Below are 21,863 nucleotides of genomic sequence, written 5' to 3'. Positions count from 1 at the left end.
TTCCCTTCTTGGGAGGGGGTTCTTCGGGGCAACTGTGCACAAAGGAAGCTGAGGGAAAGACGGAGATTTGGCAGAGCACAGCACCTCCTACTTCTGAGGAACCCACTGGTACCTGCAGCTTTTGGGGACCAAACACCTCGCTAGAAAGAAGTCTGGGGAAATCTCTGCAGAGATGAATCCTGGGCAGTTTTACATGCCCACGGAAGAACTATCCTGAGCTTAATACAGAGCAGAAGCATCTGCCTTAGTCCTGGATCAGGCAAATCTTCTGTTGCCCCCAGTGCAACCTGTGGAGTACTCAGAGCTGTTGCACAGAGGGCTGCTTATAGAGATACTGAAGAACAGACTTAAGGACCTGACTTTAAGCAGTCTCATTTAAAAAAAAAGTAGTGACTTCTCTTCCCACTTCAATGTAAATATGTATATTATACCAGACAGCTTAATCTATCTCTGTTAGGGTGCTGCATATGATGAAGATATCTGTGGACTTATCTGCATGTGAGCAGTCAGAAAATTTAAGATGATTTAAGTCACGCTGTGTGGATAAGAACTCAGGCACATGGCCGAACGCAATTGAGTGATGGTGGCTTAAGCACCATCCATCAGCTTAGTCACTGAGACTGTCTGCAGGCACCCTCCAAGCCCATCCCAAACAGGAAAGGAAATGAACTTGCTTAAACGTCTTCCAGTTTAAGCTCCTGTAACTAGATCATGTTTGATTGTACGTGCATGAACCCTGACTGAAAATGCATTAAACTCTTGTTTGGATACTCTTATTCAGAAATAAAATTATATTAGTTCACCTAGGAAAGAATAAAGCTGCAGAAAATTATAAGGCCTTTTTATTCAAGGTCGATTTTTTTTTTTTTCACTGGGCATCACCATGTAATGTTTCCCAGGAAAATTAGATACAGTAATGTTGGGAGGATCCCAGCAGACAACCTGGCTTCTTACCTGGACTGTTTGTAGTAAGTTCAGTTTAATATTCTGTCATTCTCCAGTGCAGATGCAATTGCCATGGAGTTACCCATAGGGTGTGCAAACTGGGGATCTGCACTACCACTGCCAAGCAGTAACACCGCTTTATCAGAGTTTAAATGACACACGCATAGAGCAATAACACACTGCATCTTCCTGCTCTCCTCTTGTGTCCGCCAGAGAGCTTGCCTGCCTTTTTGATTCTTCCCTATTCACAAGCTCAGCCTACAAAAATGTTTCTCTGGAATAAAAATGTTCCAAAACATGTTGCAGGAAAAGAAGCACTGCAAAATAATGCAAACCTGCAACTACAGGCAATGGATTGACTCAGGTACAAAGTGACCGTGGGCCTGGGACGTACTTTGCCTGCAGTCTCGGTAGGGCCCTGAATGCCCTCTCGCGGCAGTAGGATACCTCACTCCCCATATTCACAGTTTTGACACTGCAAGTCTGGAAATGTGGAGTGAGACAGCAAGCATTTTTTTCCATTCACTTTCTCCAGGACACATTAATTTAGTAGCAACAGTAATGATTTATTGTTATGCATTTTTCAAATCGACTTCCAGTAGCCCATAGTCTTTACTGTATAAAGACTAATAATTCGTATTTATTATCCTTATCTAATCTTATACAAGAAAATAAAAAATGCATGTCTTTTGTATGGAGAAGGCTATAGTTTCATAAGCTCCTCTATATTTCAGAATACAATCTATATCACAACTGTATCATGAAGCTGCACCATACAAGCCTTACTTTTGTTAGCCAGATTCCCAGCAGTAGAAGCAAATTTAAAATAATATTCGAGGGAAGGGATTGCTTTTTCTCTGTGTGCTTTTGTCCCTCACCAGTCTCTCTCTAGACACAGATAAAATTTCACACGGCTTTTGCTACCTCTGCCTCATGTGGTCTGAATCTTTGAGGTGATGACTCTGTTTGTGAGTGACCTAATACCTTGTTAGGCACTAAAAGTAGTTTTAGGTGAGATCCACAGGGAAATAATATGCTTAAATAAGTAAAAACAGGACTGGTTTTGAGTGGCTAGGATGTGCTAGAGGGCTACAGACAAATCCTCTCTCTGCCTTGGAATTCCAGCCCTCTGTTCACTCTATATGCTACCATATCGTGGTTCGAGAACTAGAGATTATGTATTTCATTAATTTTTCTTTGACAAAAATGTGGTGTCCTGGAGCAATTTTGCTGTGACAAACACTCTCAAGAAGACAGCTCTGTTTGGGATAAGAGAGTATTTTGATGGACTCTCACAATCCTCTTTCTGAGATTTCTTTTTGTTTGTTTGTTTCTCAGACACGTTACTGGAGAGTAAAGTCTTTTAGAAGACAGGACTGATAAAAAGGTCAAGATTTCCTAGGATCTTTTAATGTTTTCCTTTACTCTTTCCACCACCAAGGAGCATTTATGGATGAACGTCTCTTTGGGCTAAATGACACCTTCTAAGATAGACAGAAGCTGATTTATTTCTTCCTTGATTCTTTCCAAAATAAAAAAACTGCTGTGCTGAGATTTCTTTGTTGTGTTGCATGTTGAAGCTCCTCTCCAGGGCTGCTTATCCAGTAGATTCAGAAATTGCAACTATTTACATTCGTTAGTTTACCCTCATAAAGTGAAGCACTAGACAATTTTAATTTAAATGGGAGCTTAAATTCCCTATCAGGCAAAACAAATCTTACAGGGAAAATAAAACAAGCAGGTTTCTACTGCCCATATGCTACTGCCCATACGCTACCACCCATATGACACTGCCTGTCAAGAAAACATGCTTTACTCCTGGCAGCTCAGGTCCAGAGGAAAAGAATATTGTAGATCTGATGGCTAGGCTGTCAAGATGGCTATAATTCACAGCAGATTCAAGCTAGGGCCATAGCGGCTGTTGCCTACCCTCCTGCTGTCATTGAACATGGACTTGGAACATTCACAGACTCTTACTGAGCCTTTTTTCCTGTATATAAAGTAGGAATAAAGGCATCATCTCTTACAGGAAATCTGGGAGAAAAAAATACATTAAAGTTGTCAAGATACATGGGTAGGAGACATCCTCAGAAGGACTGTAGGTAGACTAGGCAGTACTTACCTGTACTATGGTTGGCTCCTTGGACAGCTGAGGATCATTAAGTCTGTCCCGTCTGTAATTTAATGCAGGGTGTGGGCCGTTCCCATATTGACACTCAAAACAGGAACCTGCATCACAGCCCAGATCAAGGAGATACTTCAGCACGGAAAGGTACTTCATTGAAAACATGATGGTAGCCGGAAATGCAGTGGGGTGGCTTGATATATAGGCATCAATGTTTGCTCCATGGTCAAGGAGCAGTTTCATGGTTGTCAGGCAGCCATGGCGAATGGAGATAAGTAATGGGTTGATGAGGTCAACGTTGGGGTTGGCTCCGGCTTGCAGCAGGAGTTCTGTGGCATAGATGTTGTTGTTAAAAACAGAAAAATAGAGGGGGGTGGTGCGTCTGTCCTCATAAAGGCAGGACCGTTCATTAGAGAGGGTGGTGTTGACATCATAGCCAGCATCAATCAGCTCTTCCAAGATGTCATCATTGTTGCGTTCAGCTGCTAAGTGCAGGGGGCTGATGCCGCTGCGCTTGACGCGGGTGCGGCTGGTCACAGGGATCAGCATGGAGACAATCCTGCCGGGTGGAGAGTCAATGAACAGCAGTGAGCTCTAGGGGATGTAGGGGATCTTCAACCACACAGCAAATTGTAACCATAAGAGAGGGCCTGCTAACTGGGGCACAGGAACTACTCTCTCTGAGAGAAACCAGGGTGTGAACCTGAAACCTGTCAACAACTCTGTGCTCCTACCTTGCCAAAAATGTGAGCTGCGTGCCCCCCTCTTTCATGGATGAACAGGGTTTTTTTTAAATTATTACCCAGTTTCTACGAGGTAATGGCAGCTTCAGAGGCTGATGATGGAAGAGACGATGTGCTGGCACCTCACCTACCCTGTTGTAACTGTCAGGTGCCACAGCCCAAATGGTAGATACCCATCCAGGATCTCCCAGATGTTCTGCACCTTCATCATCGTGCTGTGGGTAGGACTGGAGGAACAGGTCCACGGTGTCCATCCTGAGGTGCCAGAAGAGAGGCTGTATCTCTCCACCTCCACTGGGATTGCTTTATTGCTCAGCGGAGAAGGGCACCAACACAAGGCATTAGTATGCCTCCTGGATTACAGCCACAGCAAGAGGTTTGAGACCAGAAAGGAGGTGAAACCAAAACTTCCTCTGCAGGACTGAGCTAGGATAAGCTACATATTTGGTTTCCAGTTGTTACCCTGGATTGATCTCCATCCTGGAGGACCTCACTGTGTGGCTTTTGGCTGTGGCAAACCCATGGGGCAATCAACGTCCATCCCAGATCATGGGGAGCCAAAAAGACAATTAGGAAAGGGGAGAAAAAGAAATAAAAATATTTTCCAGGCTGGTTTCCATGTGTTAGCCCAGGGAGAAAAAATGTACAGCCAAGTCCTAAATCCCAGTGATCAGGGACTGCTATTGGAAAGTGTGATGTGGCCTTAAATACAGCAACATAAATCAAGCTTCTCTCATTATGTAATGTGAATTTCAAATATATGATGTACAGGAGCCCCACAGTCACAAATCCACGACCATTTTTATGTTTCCATAGGTGTCATTGGCACTACATGACAAGCCCCATGGGTTAAACCTTCATTTCTTGCTCATAACGTAGGGTGTTTTAGCCAAGGCACTAGGTTGATTCTGTAAATACAGACAAGTCACCTTAAGCTACTTCCAGAAAGAGACTAGAGACCATCCAACTTGAGTCTGTTTACTGTCTCAGGGGATGCCCGTGCTCCCTATGTAATGCTTGTGGAGAGAGGGATATCTAAAAAAAGGAACTTGTGGGAGCTAGTAAGCTAAGCATACCTCCTCCTCTTCTTCCTCCCATGCAGACTCCTCTACCTAGCAGTCAACAGCTCTTCTAACACACAAACATGCAAAGCTCAGTTTCCTACCATGTAGTGTGTCTCCTTAAAAATGCTGCATAGCTTCAGCTTGACTGCAATGGCTGGTCCCAACACTGGGCCTTCAAACATATATTTACATAATGAACTAAGCCAAATATAAGCACTAGTCTCAGGAAAACCTTTGTCTGTGATGCACTGAATGATCCTGTGAAAGACTGAGCCTCTAACACTCCCAGCAGCTGAAACAAGAGTTGAAGATGCATAACACTTTAAGGAGTATGTTCCTATTTACATGATGGACTGTTGATGTCTCCAAGTTACTTCTACATCTCATTTTTAAACAAAAAGGTTTTTTAAATTTTATAAATATCTTGGGAAATTAAGCGCATTTTTTTTTCTCTTCAAGCAGTCTCACTAATCTTCCAGCGCTGTGACACTCACTAGGGAGCAGGAGGTTTGGGTGCTGGTGAGCTGGCAACTTCCCACCATTAGCAAATGTTCTGTAAGAGCCATAATAACAAAAAGGGCACAGAGCACTGCAAGGACACCATGCCAAGTGCCAGCATTAGTCATCCCATGATCAACTGTTTTGAAGATTTAAGGGTCTGTTTTGTTCTTTCCCTCCAGCATATGTGCTTCAGCCAGCTCTGCACATCTGAGTTAAAGAGGCACTGTGTCATTTCTGTCTGCAAGGGGGACATGAACCTCACCCCATGGGTGCCACACTGAGGCTCTACAGCCAAATGCCGCAGTGTCCCAGACGTCAGTATACTCCCTGTACCCCAGATTTATTTTGGGAGGAAAAGCAGAAAACATCAAATTTGTACCAGAGTTTAATTTTGTAGCTTGAACCTGTCTCTCTTCCTCATCCTCCAAAGTGGGTTGGTTCCATAATATGGTGCCTCTACCTCTGCAGTCTTTCCTGTCTGTCTAGAGGGAGAAGGCAGCTCAAGTGAAGACAGCCAAGGCCAGACAAGCCCAGACCACATCCCATGTCTATCACAAGGCTGAGATTCATGTGCAGTTTTGAAATAGTGCAGAGTTTCCCCTCATCGCTGACACCTGCTTCTGTGATTTCTATTTGTTAGAAACTATATGGAGGAGGGGGAGGTGCATCCTTAGTATGAGTGCGCCAAGGGTTTACTGACTTGCATTTACTTAATAAATCTGCCCACGCTTCACAAAGTCTTCCCTTCTCAGCATCTCAGTTGCAAGGGGGAAGGAGTTAAATGACTGCTTGTGATTGTCCTACAGCTGATGAGATGACCCTTATGAATTTCAGGTCAGTATTGACAAGGTGTCATTTAAAATAAACAAACACCAAGCAACAAGAGTTGACAGTTGAGCCTTGGGACCACATTCCTGGCTTTTTGATGGTAGGGAGACTTCGTGCTCTGGCAAAAAATTGAAGCGTGGAATTCCTGCAGAATTACGTATTAAATCTGCAGGAATACAAAGAGAGGTCACCGTGAAGGGTGTTATTTTACTGAATACCAAAGGAATTAAGAATGATCAGCCAATTGGGCTAAAGCTTTGTCATTTAGATAAATATTTATAAGAGAATATATTTTTCTTTTTTTTTTCTTTTGCACTTTGCAGCAGTTGTGCACAAAAGTTTGTGCTCAGCCTTTTAGAAGTGAAGGAACTCAGAGTTTGGGCTGAATTCTGGTCTCATTTATGCTGCTGGTTGTAATAATAGATGTGAGGTCTGAATCAGGCCCTTTCTGTCCTAACATGGGGATGGACTCAGGTTGCAGAGTTTCCACGTACATTTCTTTTCAGATCGGGGTGTGGAACTATAGAGGGGAGCAAAAGATTCAGAGAACTGGTCCAGATGCTATATACAAATTGGATTCAGACCAACTTACTGTACTTTCAGATGAACTTTTTTGAAAGTGAGCAACTGGAGCTGGGTTCTGTCTCTGGCACATTTCTCATCTAAAATGTGTTTGTTTTCAAGAAAATGTCTTTGTAACTCAAGCCCCAGAGAAAATTTTGAATCATGCCTGCATTAGTCTATGCAGGGTATTCATGTACATGCTGTAAGCGTATAAACCCATTACATAAATTCACGCTGGGCTGCCCTCTAGAATACACAGCTTGCACAAAGAAGCAGGCCTACTCCAAGTACAGAAAATGAATATCCTCAGATCTATCGAAGTGATTTGAGAAGCTTAACTGGCATTCCCAAGCAGACCTAAATGCTAGGATAAAAGATGCTATGGGAAGGTGTAGTACTGTCAAAAGTTTTCATTCCTCAGACATTGTGAAATATATGAAAATCTGCTCTAGCAGTTGTCTGCAAAGATAGCTTTACTACCCAGAAACAGTCTTTGCAGTTGGATATACTCTCTCCTTTGACTATTGCTGAAAGGATTTTGATAGAAACTGCGATAGCCAGAAGAGTTCACTACAGGCACCAAAGGGGTCTGTCACTGCAAGATGTGACTGTGTTTTGCAAAAATAGACATGGGCCACTCACCCTTCCAGCATCAAGGTGTTAGAGGCAGGAGCTAAAACTTGCCCTAGGATCAGAAGTAAAAGCTAAAGATTTCAGGCTCGGAAGCATGCTGCAATGTCCCAGGTCTTGAAAGAGCTAGGTAAACAATATTTACATGACAGCATCTTCTAAATCGATACCCTTTATCACAGGCTGTAGGGTTTCTCCTGCTCCTGCTATAAACATTTCTACTTCAGAGGACTGGTAAATTGGACTGGTAAATCGACCCAGTTGCTGGTTATTTTTTCCATTAGTTACTTTTCTCACTGTTTAAAGAATGTGCTCAGCCCTATCCCAAACACATTTCATTTCAGAAACAAACCACTGGATCTTCTTATGTGTTTGTCTGTTACATTTAAAACTCATTTAATCACTCACTAGATAAAGTATATTTTCCAGACCATAATTCTTGCACTTCTTTTTTGAAGCTTTTCCAGTTTCCTGAAAGGTATGATACCAGAACTGGACACCACATTCTAGCAACAATCTCACTAATACCCTAGAGATTCATTTAACCACTTCCTGCTGTCACCATCTGAATTATTCTTAATAAAACCTAAACACACCAGAGATGAATGCAGCATGTTCTGCTTGTGCATAAGAATCACAATGGGCTCATGTAGGAAAATGATTGCAAACTATGCTGCCCTCCTGACCACCCCGGCCCCTGATACTTTTTTATCCCATCTCAAGCTTTTGTTGTGGAGCTCAAGTTCAATCGACTTCCAAGATACAAGGTTATTTAGCTGTAATTGGTGAATTGGCAAAGCTAAAGGGATCTTGCACCCCACATTCCCTGCTCACCTCATCCCTTCTCATCCCTTCCCATCCCATCCCATCCCAACATACAAATACACTCTTCAGTTTACAATTTCCAACCCGACCTCTGCAAGCAGAAAGCCTAGTTCTCAACTGGCAGCTCCCTTGCTTGCAATGTTCAGGATTAAATCTGGGATATTACATTCTTCTCTTCATTAAGGACTTTGGATTCTTGTCTAAAAGATGGCTACAAAAATGATCCGAGGGCTGGAGCACCTCTCTTATGAGGACAGGCTGAGAGAGTTGGGCTTGTTCAGCCTGGAAAAAAGAAGGCTGCGGGGAGACCTGATTGCGGCCTTTCAGTACCTAAAGGGGGCCTATAGGAAAGATGGGGAAAATCTTTTTAGTAGGGCCAGCAGTGACAAGACAAGGGGTAATGGTTTTAAACTAAAACAGGGCAGGTTTAGACTGGATATAAGGAAGAAATTCTTTACAATGAGGGTAGTGAAACACTGGAACAGGTTGCCCAGAGAGGTAGTGGAGGCCCCCCTGGAAGCATTCAAGACCAGGTTGGACAGGGCTCTGAGCAAGCTGATCTAGTTAGTGGTGTCCCTGCTCACTCCAGGGGCGTTGGACTAGATGACTTCTAGGGGTCCCTTCCAATCCAACACATTCTATGATTCTGTGATTCAAAGATGAATCTATGAAATGAACTAAAACTTACTTGCAAATCCCTTTTTTGGCAGCTATGTGAAGAGGTAACAGGCCATCCTTATTGGCTTTGTTAGCATCTGCTCCTTGGGACAGAAGAAACTCCACAATAGGTACATGTCCATTTTTACAGGCTTCGTAAAGAGCAGAGGCTTTATCACTGGCTTGAGTATTTATATCAGCACCTAGGAAGGAAAAAAATCTTTGTAGCACCAAAAGGTTAAAATCAGATGGAAGAAAAATACTTTGAATGAACACAGGTCTCCATGACACTGGAGATATGAAATGTGCTGGAAAGGGATGTGAATGAGGTCATATCAGAGCAAAATTAAAAGGCAATACAGTCATATCAGTTATATACATCTATATCATAGATCTCCACTGGTTTTGACTATGATCTGAATTTTATGATGGGGAGTTTAACACAGGTGGCAACCATTAACTGCCAGTCCTGAATCCAGGCTCCATTCAGCTATATCTCAAAGGCAAAAACTTTAAAATCTGCTCTTCTTTATATAGCACGGCCTTTTCTTTGGACACAATAAATCCATTATTATTTATGTGTTTACATTGTGTATATACCTTCTTCTTGAGCAGGAGTTTGGACTGGGTGATCTCAATAGGTGCTCTCCAAAATCCTATAATTATGTATTTATGATACATATTTATTTATACATACTATTTACGCTCTATATTTTCATACTTTAAATACATATATACTGTATTTTAATTTTAGCGCATATACAGATTCAATAGGACTCTCTGACATGTGCACAGTACCAAACAAATATTCTCATTGGCTTTTATTTGGGTATGCCTTAGTCAATAAATATTCCACTTTAAAACTCAGCACCTGAGGCCATATCTCTTCGTTTCACAATGGTTCAAGTTAGGATCCAAATAGTAAGTTTTACCAAAAAAAGATAAATATTATTAATGAGCTACAAGATTATTTGGAGCATTTTTTTCTTGAGCTCCAGAGTGTGCTAGGCTTAATTAACAACATGCAAGAAGACCTAATACTTTTTGGGCACAAAAAATTTGGAATCTAGCTTTTTCTATGCTAGATATTTAAGACCTGAAAGCCTGGGTTTCAACAGTAATATACTGCACCATGGTGTCCTCGGGAAGGCTGCTCTATGTGTATCTTAAATGGGAATGACAGTTCACTGGAGCTTTGCTTTCAAACCCCAATAAATAAGCCAATCAGTGTCCTGTTTGATCATGAAAACTCCCTGCCAAAGAGAACATTTCCCTGTGCTCTCACCCCAAACTGAAACATCTGTGTTGTGTTTGGCCCTTTGAAGATGTTGTAGCTGGAAACTTCAGGAGAATTGCAGTGACAAAACATAACACAGGACTATGTTCCTAATGAAAAAGAAATGAAAAAGAAACCCTTTTTATAATGAACACTGCTCATCGTAAACAATGCAGTGATATCATTCCTGGGATTCTCAGAGGAGCTTTTCAGGGCTTGAAACAATTGGACAGTTTTATTGGATTTTCTCCTGTGTATTTTTCTCAAGATTGAACTTTAAGGAAATCCTACTATCTATCTAAGTTGAAACATAAATCACGTTCTGGCTTGGTTTCTAAAATCATAGGCAATATGATGGATTTACTGGTCATATAAAACTAACTTGACAATGCTAGCTGGACAGCAGAACACATTTTTTGTTCCCCAACTCTCACATCTTTCTTAGCCATACTAATGGCTTCAGAAGTTTTTCTTATCTGTGCCGGACCCAGTTCTTACCTACATTGACGATACTGGCCCACAGAGAAAATAAAATATGCCTCCGAATAGTAGTAAAGTATGTTGTGCTTACTGTAAAGATGTTTTACAGGAGTGGAGCAGTAAAAGGTAGGTTTAGTGTAAACTAGAGTCAAATTAATTCTGTTTATACATTTGAACACATATGCATGGGGGAGAGCGAGTCTGCTTCTCCTTGGTCAAGATCCATTAACTACACAATAGTACTTTATCTATTTTCAGCAGAATTCATTATTGGAGGAGAGCTAACCTTGCCCATCACTGCACATGCTCATGAGCAGATGGGGTTGGCTAATGTTCAACTTCTGCCATCTATTGCCACCTACAGTTGTCTTTTATGACTGATTGGATTTTAGGCTGCATGTGTGCAGCAATATGGGTTTTGAAAGCTGTCAGGCAATGCAATTAGAGAGCACCGTACTAATTCCTAAAGTAGGTGACCATGAATGAATGCTGAAGAAGTGCATGTGTCTAGACCATGCTCTCTGAAAGACCCTACACAATTCAGCCATCCGGAGCAACAGGATTTCAGCACGTCTGCAGGCTAGGCCTTATCTTCAGAGACAGAAAAACTGAGCCAGGGAGAATTAATGGCAATTTTGAAATATGAAGAATGAAATGAGTAAAGGCATGTAATGGCACAACTGTACTCACCACATTTTGCCAGGTATCTCAAAGCTTCCAACTGCCCGCTCTCAGCTGCCACAAATAAAGAAGTGATCCCATAGGCATTTGCAGACTCAATCTTGGCACCGCCTTTCACAAGGATATCAATAATCTCCAGGTCATTTCGGGAGACAGCCTCATGGAGAGCAGTCCATCCTCGATTGCAACGATGATTGGTATCAGCGTTGTACTGTACAAGGAGTCTTGCAGCCTCTGCATTCTTGCGCTCACAGGCTGTTTTGGAAAAAAAGGAAGTCATTAGAACAGGCTTTTGAAAAGATTCTGGGTGTTGTGGCATCCATTTCATGTAGCATAAGGCAATATAATACAACTAGACCATAGTGAGTAAGACCAAAGATCCACCTAGGTCAATATGAGCGCCAAGGCTGTTGCCAAATGGTGTTGTCTGGGGCTCATAAAGGATGTGGCAGTGAAGTCAATCTTCAACCAGGACATGGAGGAGGCTGAATGTCCTGTGCAGGACTTGTGCCAAACCTGGTACTGAGGGGAATCCAGCCCAGCACATTTATACCAACTGGACACCACAGTGACACAGGGGGGTGATTAGGTGCAGGAGGAAGAACAAACATGTTATGGAGATCACATGACCTGAACACCTTCTTTCTAAATTCTGTGCTAACTGTCTCTGTATCTTACTGTCCTGGACTGCAGGTAAAGCTCTATATAGTCAAGAAAATTTAAAAAGCTCAAACAAACAGTGGCTAGAAAAGGATCCTTAGAAAACAATAACAGTGTGAGTCAGTAGCACCTTCTCATCCTGCAACAATGTATAGTTCAGGACCATCTTGAACTAAAGGTATTTTCTTGATAATTAATAGTATTTTGTTGATTTTTATTTTTCCAATTTGTTACATTGCTTTTTGAATCCCAAATCATAAGGCTTCCTTCACACTTTTACTGTGGGACCCCAAACCAAAGGTACCTAGAATAAGCAGCCACTTTTACACCCCCCAGTTAGTATTTGTTGTACAATGTGCAGAAAGAGAGGCCAGCATGTTCCATAGTGATTGGTTTTTTTTTTTTTTAAATAATAGTGTCTCTTTCTCACAGAGGTCCTGCCTTTTGGTTTTGATTCTTCCCTTGGGACATCGCTACAGCTTCCTCTCCCATACATAGGTGTCACTCACGTTTACTGAAAGCAACTGCCTGATTAGGCACTGCTGTAATTACCTATTCACAGCTCTGCAGAGTTTAATTTTCTTCCATATTAGGGATGAGTAATTTGTTATGATAATTTTTTCACTCCTTTTTCACTGGAGGATAGACCAGAAGATTTTTGCATCAGCACTAGCACATACTTAATAACAGGTTTTCTCTGACTAAAGGGTGTTTTCATAGTATTGTTATTGTTATTATTATTACTACAAGTACTACTAGTACCACTATTACGTGTTTAATGCACAGTTGAACAGCTTTCCTTTAGCTGACTATAAGCCAGAATTTTAAAACTAAGGTATTTTAAACTGAGCAGGTCTAATGTCAGGCACCCAAATTTGGAGGCAAGATTACTGTTGAAACTAGTAATATGTGCTTTTTAATGTTTTAGAGCACTAAAAATAGTCATGGCAGTCAATAAAATGGGAAGGGACATAAAGGTGGAGAGATCATCTCCTCCTCTGAATCTTTGTGATATCATGAATTTCTACTAGAGAAAATGCTATCTCTGACCAGCAGCAAAGTTATATGTCCACATTAAACACTTTATCTACCTCACTAAATTGTTTACAACTTTATGCCTCTCCCATAACACACAGCCTGGCCTGGCCCACACGTGATATGAATCACTGGCATGTCTACAGTTACTGTACTCCCACCTCTAACAGCTACTTAGGTCCTACTGTTTAGAAAAGCATACATATTCCTGTACTACCCACCTTTCTGCTTTCTGTAAGTTTGGGACGTTGTGCAGCCACCCTGTGCTTAGGGCCCCCCTAAATATCACACACCCCACCCTCAGCATCACGTTGCAGCCTGCACCCTGCTGGGCAGCCACCAACCCTGCCTCTGATGTGGATGAGAAGAGAAGCCATGGCATGGCAGGCCAGACATAGGAGATACAGGACTACTGGAGGAAGGTGCAAAGCTAATTGCTAATCGCTAATCGCTGAGTTTCAGCACCACATCACAAGAGCGCCCGCAGCTCTGCCTTGGTGGTGCCTGAAGAGCTCCACATCCCTGGAAACACAGCCACTCACCTTTGTAGAGCGGTGTTTCTCTGGCCTTGTTGGAGATGTCAGGCTCAGCCCCAGCCTGCAGCAGGGTGAGCAGGCAGTCCAGGTTGCCCCGGCTGGTGGCCAGGTAGAGAGCTGTCTCCTCGTTGAGTGTGCGCTGGTCGATTGTGTTGGGGTATGCTGTGAATAAAAGGCGAGCCCAAAGTCATTATGGCATGTAGTAAGCACGCAAGTTTCTGCAGCACCATCCCCTTTCAAAATCCTTGGAGTTTTACATGAGTGTTTGCTGTTTATTTCTTTTCTTTTCCTTTTCCATGAGCAAAGTTAAGAACGTATTATAAAGTTACTATAACTCAGATTAAGTATCTAAATCAGTCACCGGCTTAGTTTAAAATGTTCACCTATCGCCACTAATGGTGCAGAAAGCTGCAGACTAACTGCTCTTCAGTAGTAGTTTGAAAACAAACTATAGTAGTTAACCACCTTCAAGCACCAGCCAAGAGGTGCTGGGCTGGATCTCCAGCTAGTGGGACCTGTGAGCTGCGGCAGCCGAGCAGTTCACAACAGCTGAGAGCTCAGCTACAAGGCTTTACTGTGAGAAGTCCAGGGCTCGGCAAGATCTCTCCAGATATAATTTTCTCCTGAAGATCCTAACTTTTAGAGGCTTCAGCCTGAAAGCCTATTCTCAAAGAGAAGGTGAAATGAATATACGCTCAGCGAGGCTGAAAACAAAACTTCACACACAGTCCCAGGCAAGGACTGGGCCGCTGTTAATTCTGCATCTTAGTTGCTTCACATTCTTCTTCTCCCTTTTGTAATGAACTAGTTTTAACTTCACTGACCTTTTTGCAACAGGCTCAGGCAACCCACTTGGCCATAGTATGCAGCTTCATGGAGGGGTATCCAGCCATCCTTATTAGGTTCAGAAAGGTCTTTTCCTGATTTCATCATGTTACATACTGCTTTTTCATCTCCATCCTTGATTGCTGCCACTACAGGGTCAAGTTCTCTTTAAAACAAGATTAAAACCTGGTTACTGCTTCCTTCATTACCAAGAATTTTTTTGCAGCAACATCACTGTATCATTTGGCCAAAATAGTGAACCCGTACAGCCTATATAATAAGTGTTTGTGGCTCTAAGGTGTCTTGCTACAGGGCCCGTGGAGGTAAAATTTGTGTGGTCTAATTTGGTGATTCACAACAGAAGAATCACTGGCTGGAGGTGCTGAACTTTTTCCTCAGAGTGTAAGGAACGTGTAGATGTGACTAATCTCTGACAAAAACATTTATGTTTTAGGTATCTGGAGTTGGGGGAGACCAGCTCTACATGTGCTCTGTATACTGCCATGAGTATGAGTTGTGATAATTATATCTCCCTCCCATGTGGCAAGGCGTTTCCATACGAGATCTCTTAAACAAGATCAGCTTTGAAGAGAATTGCGCCTGTTGATCCCTGAAGAAAATTTTAATTTTGATTTGCAGATGGTTTTGCCCTAAAGCAGAAGTTCTCCATAAATCTTGTTGTTGTATTTTAAAGATACTTCCTATTTCTCTTACACAAGCCTGTTTTCAGAAGTTAGCTGGACCAGTTATGGAGAAGGGAGAGCTCTGGTTGGATCATGTGAACATTACAGTGGTGATCTGGGCTCTTCTTTCTTCATCCAGGGACGATTAAAAAACACCAAACAAATCCACCCAAATGAAATTTGGAGTTGTCCTTCATGGCCATGCCCCAGAGATCCCCAGCTGTTATTTCAGCAGTGAGTACTCCCATTTTCAGAAATGATAATCACTTTGGACATTATAGGCAAAGACACATTATGTGTCTTTGGTGTCCCAGTAAGACATGTTAAGTGCTGGACACTTCTGAAAATCTGGTCTTCAGAAGCCTGCTTGGGAGCAGACCCATTAGCTTTGTTGACAAGTCCACTCTTGCAAACCTCTTAGCCAAATTAGCAGGTCCCCAAGTAACTGCAACATTCAGGGGCCCCTGTAACCCCAGCTTGGACCTGGTGCCAAGCTGTGAAGTGGTTTGTGTTACGGTCCATTTGAACCCAGCAAACCACTGTCAGGCTCCACAGGGCCAAGTAACTTCTAGGCATGGGGGATAACAGGAGTGAAAAAGTATTTGGAAGGGAGGGAATATTTTAAAGCCTCATTGGAGTAGAAAGTCGTTGAAATGTGTAGAATCACTGAAAAGTGTTAAAGTAGTATTTCAGTGTTTAGCAGTAAAAAGAAAGATAACATGAAAGTCATCTTTTTTGATGCTACCTAATTCTGAAGCTTTCAAGAAGAGGGTCACTGTGAAAATCTACAAAAAGCATCAGGTGTGCTCCATGCCACCCAGAAGTGAGATGCAATGTGCAGCCTACAAGCGAGATTTGCTCGGATGAGCCTTCCCTTTGCACTGTCCGGGCAGCAACCCATTTCTCCGAGCTCTGTAAGAGCAATTGCAGAGCGGGGCTGACCTGGGCACACCAATCCTGCAGAGCAACAGTGAGAGCCACTGCAGGACTCCCTGCTCTGCTGGAGTCCTATCACTGCCTGACAGTCACCATACCAGGGATCAGCAGTGCCTGGCCTGCCTCCCTCCTTCCACCCTGGCACGGCAGCGGCGGGGAGCTGGTACCCTGCAGCCGATGTGAATAGGATCCTTGCCCTATGGTGGTGGGCAGTGGCTCTGTGCAAGGTGATGTGCTGTGCCTTCCAGAGCCAGCGCCTGGTCCTGCTCCTGCTGAGCTGTGCTGGGAGAAGGCAGCCACCAAAGCTGCTCCAGGACAGCAACACAGCAAGGAAGAACCATTTTTCCAGTTCTAATGGGGACTTGCAATTAATAAATGTGGGCTGTATTCTAAGAGACAGAGAACAAAAGGATGTTGAAAACATAGCAGAGTTTGTGGTTTGAACTAACTCTAAAGAGAAAATCTTGCAGCCTTGAAGGCAGAGAGACCGGGGAGGGAGGTACACGTCTCTATCAGCATCACCGGGGTAGGAATACAGCATGTGCTGAAGGTCATGAAGGGCAGTGACGATGGGAACAACCAGAAACTCTGGTTATGACAGAAGGTCTGAAATGCCACAACAGAGTGAGATCAGAGACAGGAAAATATGGTCAGCTCAGCACAGGAGTCCTCACAAAGCAGATCGTTGGCACAACCTCTACATTTAGTGCAGGTTACAGAGGCAGCACTGGATTTCATTGTCTTGCAGGGCCTGGACAGATCAGCAGCCTGAAACTCACACAGGCGTCATTAATTTCAGCTTGCCCAGAGGTACCCAATCTGTGCCCATGAACACTGATATTAGCACTGAAAGACAAGTCACCAAGCTGTTTCTCTGCAGATAAACTCAGGGCTGGGAGCAGAAGCAGGAGCAGAAGCAGGTGAACACAACACGGATGCCAAGGAATGGGAAAACACACCATTTCCCAGGTGAAAAAGTACTTGGTGCCTCTTGCTCCTTCTCTATGGCTGGAAGCAGTGATCTCAAGACAGCAGAGTCACAAAAATAGCAACACTGGAATGGGGAGAGATACAGGACACAAAGCCAGGCATTTTGCCTGAGGAGATAACAGCTAGAGCAGGCAGCTGCCTTCCTGGCCACAGCCCACCCAGGAGGAGTTGACTGACCTGTTAATCGCCGGGCTGAGGTCCCAGGGACACCCCTGTATCTCCATACTATTTAGAGTACCCTGGGGGGATAAAACTAAAATTGCTAGTTTTGTATAGATAATAGATTTTTATATAGGCGTTGGAAATCGAGCATTTTGTTGAAGTCAGTTAACAGTAACCATTGGCATGTTTGGCTGGGGGAGGAGGAGGAGGAGAAAGTGGGGGATTTTTGTCTTTAAAAGCCTCTGGCACAAGGCTGCCAAAGCCATCTGTTGTTCCGTGCAAAGGTTCATGTTACACATGCAGGGCTGCTCACTGCAACCTTGGAATTCGGGCACACGGTAGAGTTACCAGCGCTTAACAAGTTACTGCATGCCAGGTGGGCCACAGCGGGAGTCTGTGCATGGGACTGGCACACAGCAAATGCAAGGTGAAGCACTTGGCCAAGACCTGAGTGAAAGAGGATACCTCGGATCTGTGGTACGGTTTAAAATGTGCGAAGAATCAGTTATTATTCTGCTTAAGCACTCAGATGTTGAATGAAGCAAACTTCTGCTGGGCTCCTTGACCTTAAATGATTCCTGAGTAAGATGAGGGGGTTTGCTGGACCAGGCTGTAGATGCTTTAGCCAAACAAATTCCAGATCAGTACAGAAAGTTTAATGAATCTCCATGTGAAATCCTTGTTTTCTGCCTGGCTCATAGTTAGTTGTTACAAAAAACCCCAACACATTCTGCTGCTAGGATTTCATCAGATATAGAAAAAACAAGTATTAGAACTATGGAGGAAGCCTGAAGATCTGACGAAACCTTAAGCTTATAGGCAAGTCAAAAGAGTTACTGTATTTCAAAGGCCAGTAGCCAAGACAATAAATACTCATTGCAGAAGAGATGTATGGTAGGGTCAATTCTGAGTGCTGCAGAAGAGGTTCAGTGGAGCACAGAAGGGCTCAGGAAGCTCCTTCTTTTCCTGGCAGCCTGGTGAGATGCAGGCAGTGTGAAGGAACAACATCTCCCCAGGTGAAGTCAACTATCATCCCAGCCTGGCTCTTGTGACAGGGCTATAAAACAGTTGTGCCATTGTGCTTTTCTGTGGCTTCCCCGACATATTTTTGCTCTCACCTGGCAGCAGAGGAGGGCTAGGTTATCAGTCTTATCCCAGCCTTCTTGTGGACTGAACTCTATTGAGCTTCGTGATGCAAAAGAAAAGCCTGCCCTCCTGTCATTGCACCCAGAGCAGGAGAGAGGCATGCAAGGTGTGCAGAGCACTTAATGAGAGGATGCAATTTCAGTGTGGCCAAGGGGAGCTGGCAGGTGACAGGTATGAGGGAGGCTTCATGTTTCAGCAAAAAGAGGTTTTCACATATGTCAGGGAGGGCAATGTCAGTGGAGAGCCTGGAACAGAACCCGGGTCAGCCAGGGTAAGGTGGGGGAGAATGTAGAGCTGTGTGAGGACTGAAAAGAAGGAGAGTGGTGGAGGGGTAGTCACTGCTACCCTGCATTCAGTGAGGGACTTGTCAGATTGATGAAACAAAGCAGATTTCAACTGGATAGATAAAAAAGGCAGGGGATATTTTTCTGCAGGATACAGAAGTGCTGCCTACAACACTTTTCTGTCTTCATCCGATAGCTAAAGGCAGGTGCCTGCATCTACTCTGCACCTCAGAGAGCTGTAATAAACCCATCATGGTCCAGATGCTTCCACTACACACAGGCACTGAGGCAGAGCTTGGGCCACCCCCTTGCCTGTGTGCTTTCCTCATCCATGACCTAAGCTTATTTACGGTCTCTGCCAGCAGCAAAATGTGGCCAGGAGGATCAAAGTCAGTCAAGCTGGTTCCCTCCTAGGGCAGGAAAGATGTGGTACGGCTCCCCAGTAGCCACCCTCAGTGTGGCAGGACAGCGCAGTTATTGCTGGAAACAGGCACAGCATCTTTGGAGCATTTATAAAAATTTAGTTTGAAGGACTGGACTTTCTCACCATGTTTATATACTGCGATAAAGTATTTGTTTTCCACACTCTTCCTCCCTGTTGAACCGTGAACTTAATACCAATACTGTCAGCACCTGCCCGCCTCATCTACTGTGTTGATGCGGGAGCTAGCCTACATAAGTAAACCACAGTGCAGGCATCCCTTCCCTGCTGTCCTCGTCACCTCAGAGCTACCAGGTGACCCAGAGTCCCCAGAACATGTACACTGGAGGGATGGAGAGGGATGAAGGGGGAGAGAGAACAAGGGAGATTTGAGGTGGGTCACACACAAGAGCCTGGGCATGGTCCAGGGCAGCTGGAAGGTCAGGAAAGGAGGAGCGGGAAGGCAGTGAGGGTGGGGTGCAGGTATCAGCGAGACCCTTCTAAGCCATTCATGAACTCCTCCAGATGACCACCACCATTTCCCCCCACTAGACACCATCACCACCCAGAAGATCTTCTTTTGACCGCGGGGGAAAGCAGGAGAGGGAGGCACTTACACGGGCTGGGATGTGCTGAACAGGCTGCCATCGTACCTTCGCCTGAACCCCCAGGCTCCCCCCGAGCTGGACGGCTGAGCGTGGCCTCTCGGCTGGGCCGCCAATCTGGAGTGGCGATGACATGAATGAAATAAAGAGAAATACTCCGAATAGGAGAAACAGGTCATGTTGAGGCAGAAACAGAGACACACATCCGCAGAGACGGAGCGAGAAAGCCTGCCGGTCAGGGCTTTGAATAAAAGCAGATGGCCACGGCTTGCTCTGTGCTGGATTCAGCTGCTCGCTCAGCTCAAGATTATTTTTGGCCCTCTGAGGAAGCGTCAGGGGATTCAAATGACCATATAAGACAACAGTGAGGTTAACCCTACCACCACCACACAGGAAGCAGGCACGAGGCGAGGTGACATTCATCACCTCTGAAGTGCCACGCAAGCAGGTTGGAGGCAGGGGCAGAGGAGGACCCAGGGTCCCCAGGTGCTGGCTCCATTTCCAGCTCAGCTCTCCCAGGTGGCAGAAGAGTTCAGGAACGCTACAGATCTGGAGCTACGAGTTACAAAGGTTTTCCTTCCAATGAGAGGTCAAAAGCTGCTGGGCTGGGACAAAGGCAGGACAGGATAATGCACAGAACTGCAGATGCTGCCTTTTGCCAAAACAGCAGGTGTCAAAGGACCCCTGAAAAGGACAGGACTAAACAGCCAGGGAAGGAAGCCCTTATTCTCCCCCGCATTATGTCACTGCGGCAGAGCTAACAGTACAAGTGCACAGTAACGACACTGAGAAACCACAACCTTGGATGGGAGCAGGGCTGCTTGCTGTACAGCATCCCGATTCCGCAGCTATGAAACACGCTTACTGCTAATCAAATTGTCCCCAGTTTCCCAGCCTTGGAAACCAAACAATCACAGGTGGTAATGAGCGAGGCATCAGAGGACAGTGGAGTTATGAGAAAGGAGGAGGAACAAAACTTCAGTTACTTCCAGCTTATTAAAAAATAATTAGTGTAAAAGGATATATTTCCTTGGTTTTGGGGTGACTTTGTAGCCGCTTCCTCCCTGCCGTCCCCCACCCCGAGAAACCTGACTTTTAAAAAATGAAAGGAGAACAATGTCTGGGTTTGAAACTGTCAGCAGGTCTCTGTAACCCACAGCCCAGCATTGCAGGGCTGGGAGATGCCACCATGCTTTGGAGCCTGGAGCTGCTCTTGGCTGAGCGCAGTATGTTTGAGGTCAGGCTCTGATCTGAAATAACTACATCCTTTCAAGACTGCTGTATCTAAAAGGTAGCCAGCTCACACTGGTTTATATACCTATTTTTGGCCGCTCTCCTGTTTTCCCATAACAAATGCTGTGCTCCCTCTCTGGCTAAACCTAAGCTCAGTGTACAGTGTGGGCGGAAGGAGCCACTGGCTTCAGCAGGGCTTCTGTCCTTCAGGAAAGCTTGTAGCAGTGCCCCTTTTCTTATTTTATTTGTTGTTTAAAACAGACAATATCAAGCAAATTCTCATTTCACTGTGAAGGCACAAATTGTTGACCTCATTGGATTTATAGCAGACACCAGCTTTCAAACTAATGACAGACTCGCAGAGCGGCCGCTTGGCAAAGCTAATTAGAAAGCACGTGTTTAGGCAGGGGAAGCTGTTCTGCTCTTCCCAGGCAGGGTTTTTTTTGGGACGGTGCAGCTCAGGCAGGCGCTCACTCACCTCTGCCATGGGTAGATGCGGGAGGGTGGGTTGTGGCTGCTGGCGCGGCTGGGGGCGCCTGCCTCGCTGGGCCCCCCCACCAGCGGCTTCTGGTGGCCCTGGGCAGCTGGTTGGCCTGCTGGGTCCTCTTCCAAGCTCTGCTGGATGGCCATCTTTATAAGCTCGTCTTCACTCAAGCTACTGTACAGACTGTATTCCTCACAGCCTATCGTTTGTCTTTGAGTATTTGCTGCCGTTGTAGCCATTTTTAAAATTTTTTTTTCCTTTCCTGTAAAAAGAAATTGTGATCATCAAAATCTGGAAAATGAAAGAAACTTAACTATCATGTGCTTTTGTTTGGCTCTGCCTTTTCATCAGACTAACCAGAAAACCCTTCAGAAATCCTTCACCAGGGAGAGAACATTACCAGCTGAAAACTGCATATCAACTTAACGAACTAACTCCTTTCTATCACATGGAAGAACTTAATTAGGCTGATATTTAAGAAAGGGAAGGGAGCTGCTGGAAGCAAGGCAGGTTTTTATCTACTTATTCTGGTTACCACAGCTCA

At 44.4% G+C, this 21,863-nt stretch overlaps 1 protein-coding gene across 1 annotated transcript in view; it reads right to left on the bottom strand.

The window, feature by feature from the left end:
- Positions 1–21,558, bottom strand: part of ASB2 (ankyrin repeat and SOCS box containing 2) — a 22,999-nt gene extending 1,441 nt beyond the window's left edge. The window contains exons 1-7 of the mRNA XM_009648964.1: positions 21,314–21,558; positions 19,615–19,719; positions 14,375–14,541; positions 13,557–13,712; positions 11,329–11,574; positions 8,914–9,085; positions 3,068–3,629 (exon numbers count right to left, since the gene is read on the bottom strand). Of these exons, the coding sequence (XP_009647259.1) occupies positions 3,068–3,629; positions 8,914–9,085; positions 11,329–11,574; positions 13,557–13,712; positions 14,375–14,541; positions 19,615–19,719; positions 21,314–21,558 (1,653 nt within the window). The remainder of the gene's footprint in view (positions 1–3,067; positions 3,630–8,913; positions 9,086–11,328; positions 11,575–13,556; positions 13,713–14,374; positions 14,542–19,614; positions 19,720–21,313) is intronic.
- Positions 21,559–21,863: the final 305 nt, after the last annotated feature.

Source organism: Egretta garzetta, unplaced genomic scaffold (assembly GCF_000687185.1).
Source record: "Egretta garzetta isolate BGI_Z169 unplaced genomic scaffold, ASM68718v1 scaffold361, whole genome shotgun sequence".
Classification (NCBI taxonomy): domain Eukaryota; kingdom Metazoa; phylum Chordata; class Aves; order Pelecaniformes; family Ardeidae; genus Egretta; species Egretta garzetta.
This window is presented reverse-complemented; position numbering and strand designations above follow the sequence as displayed.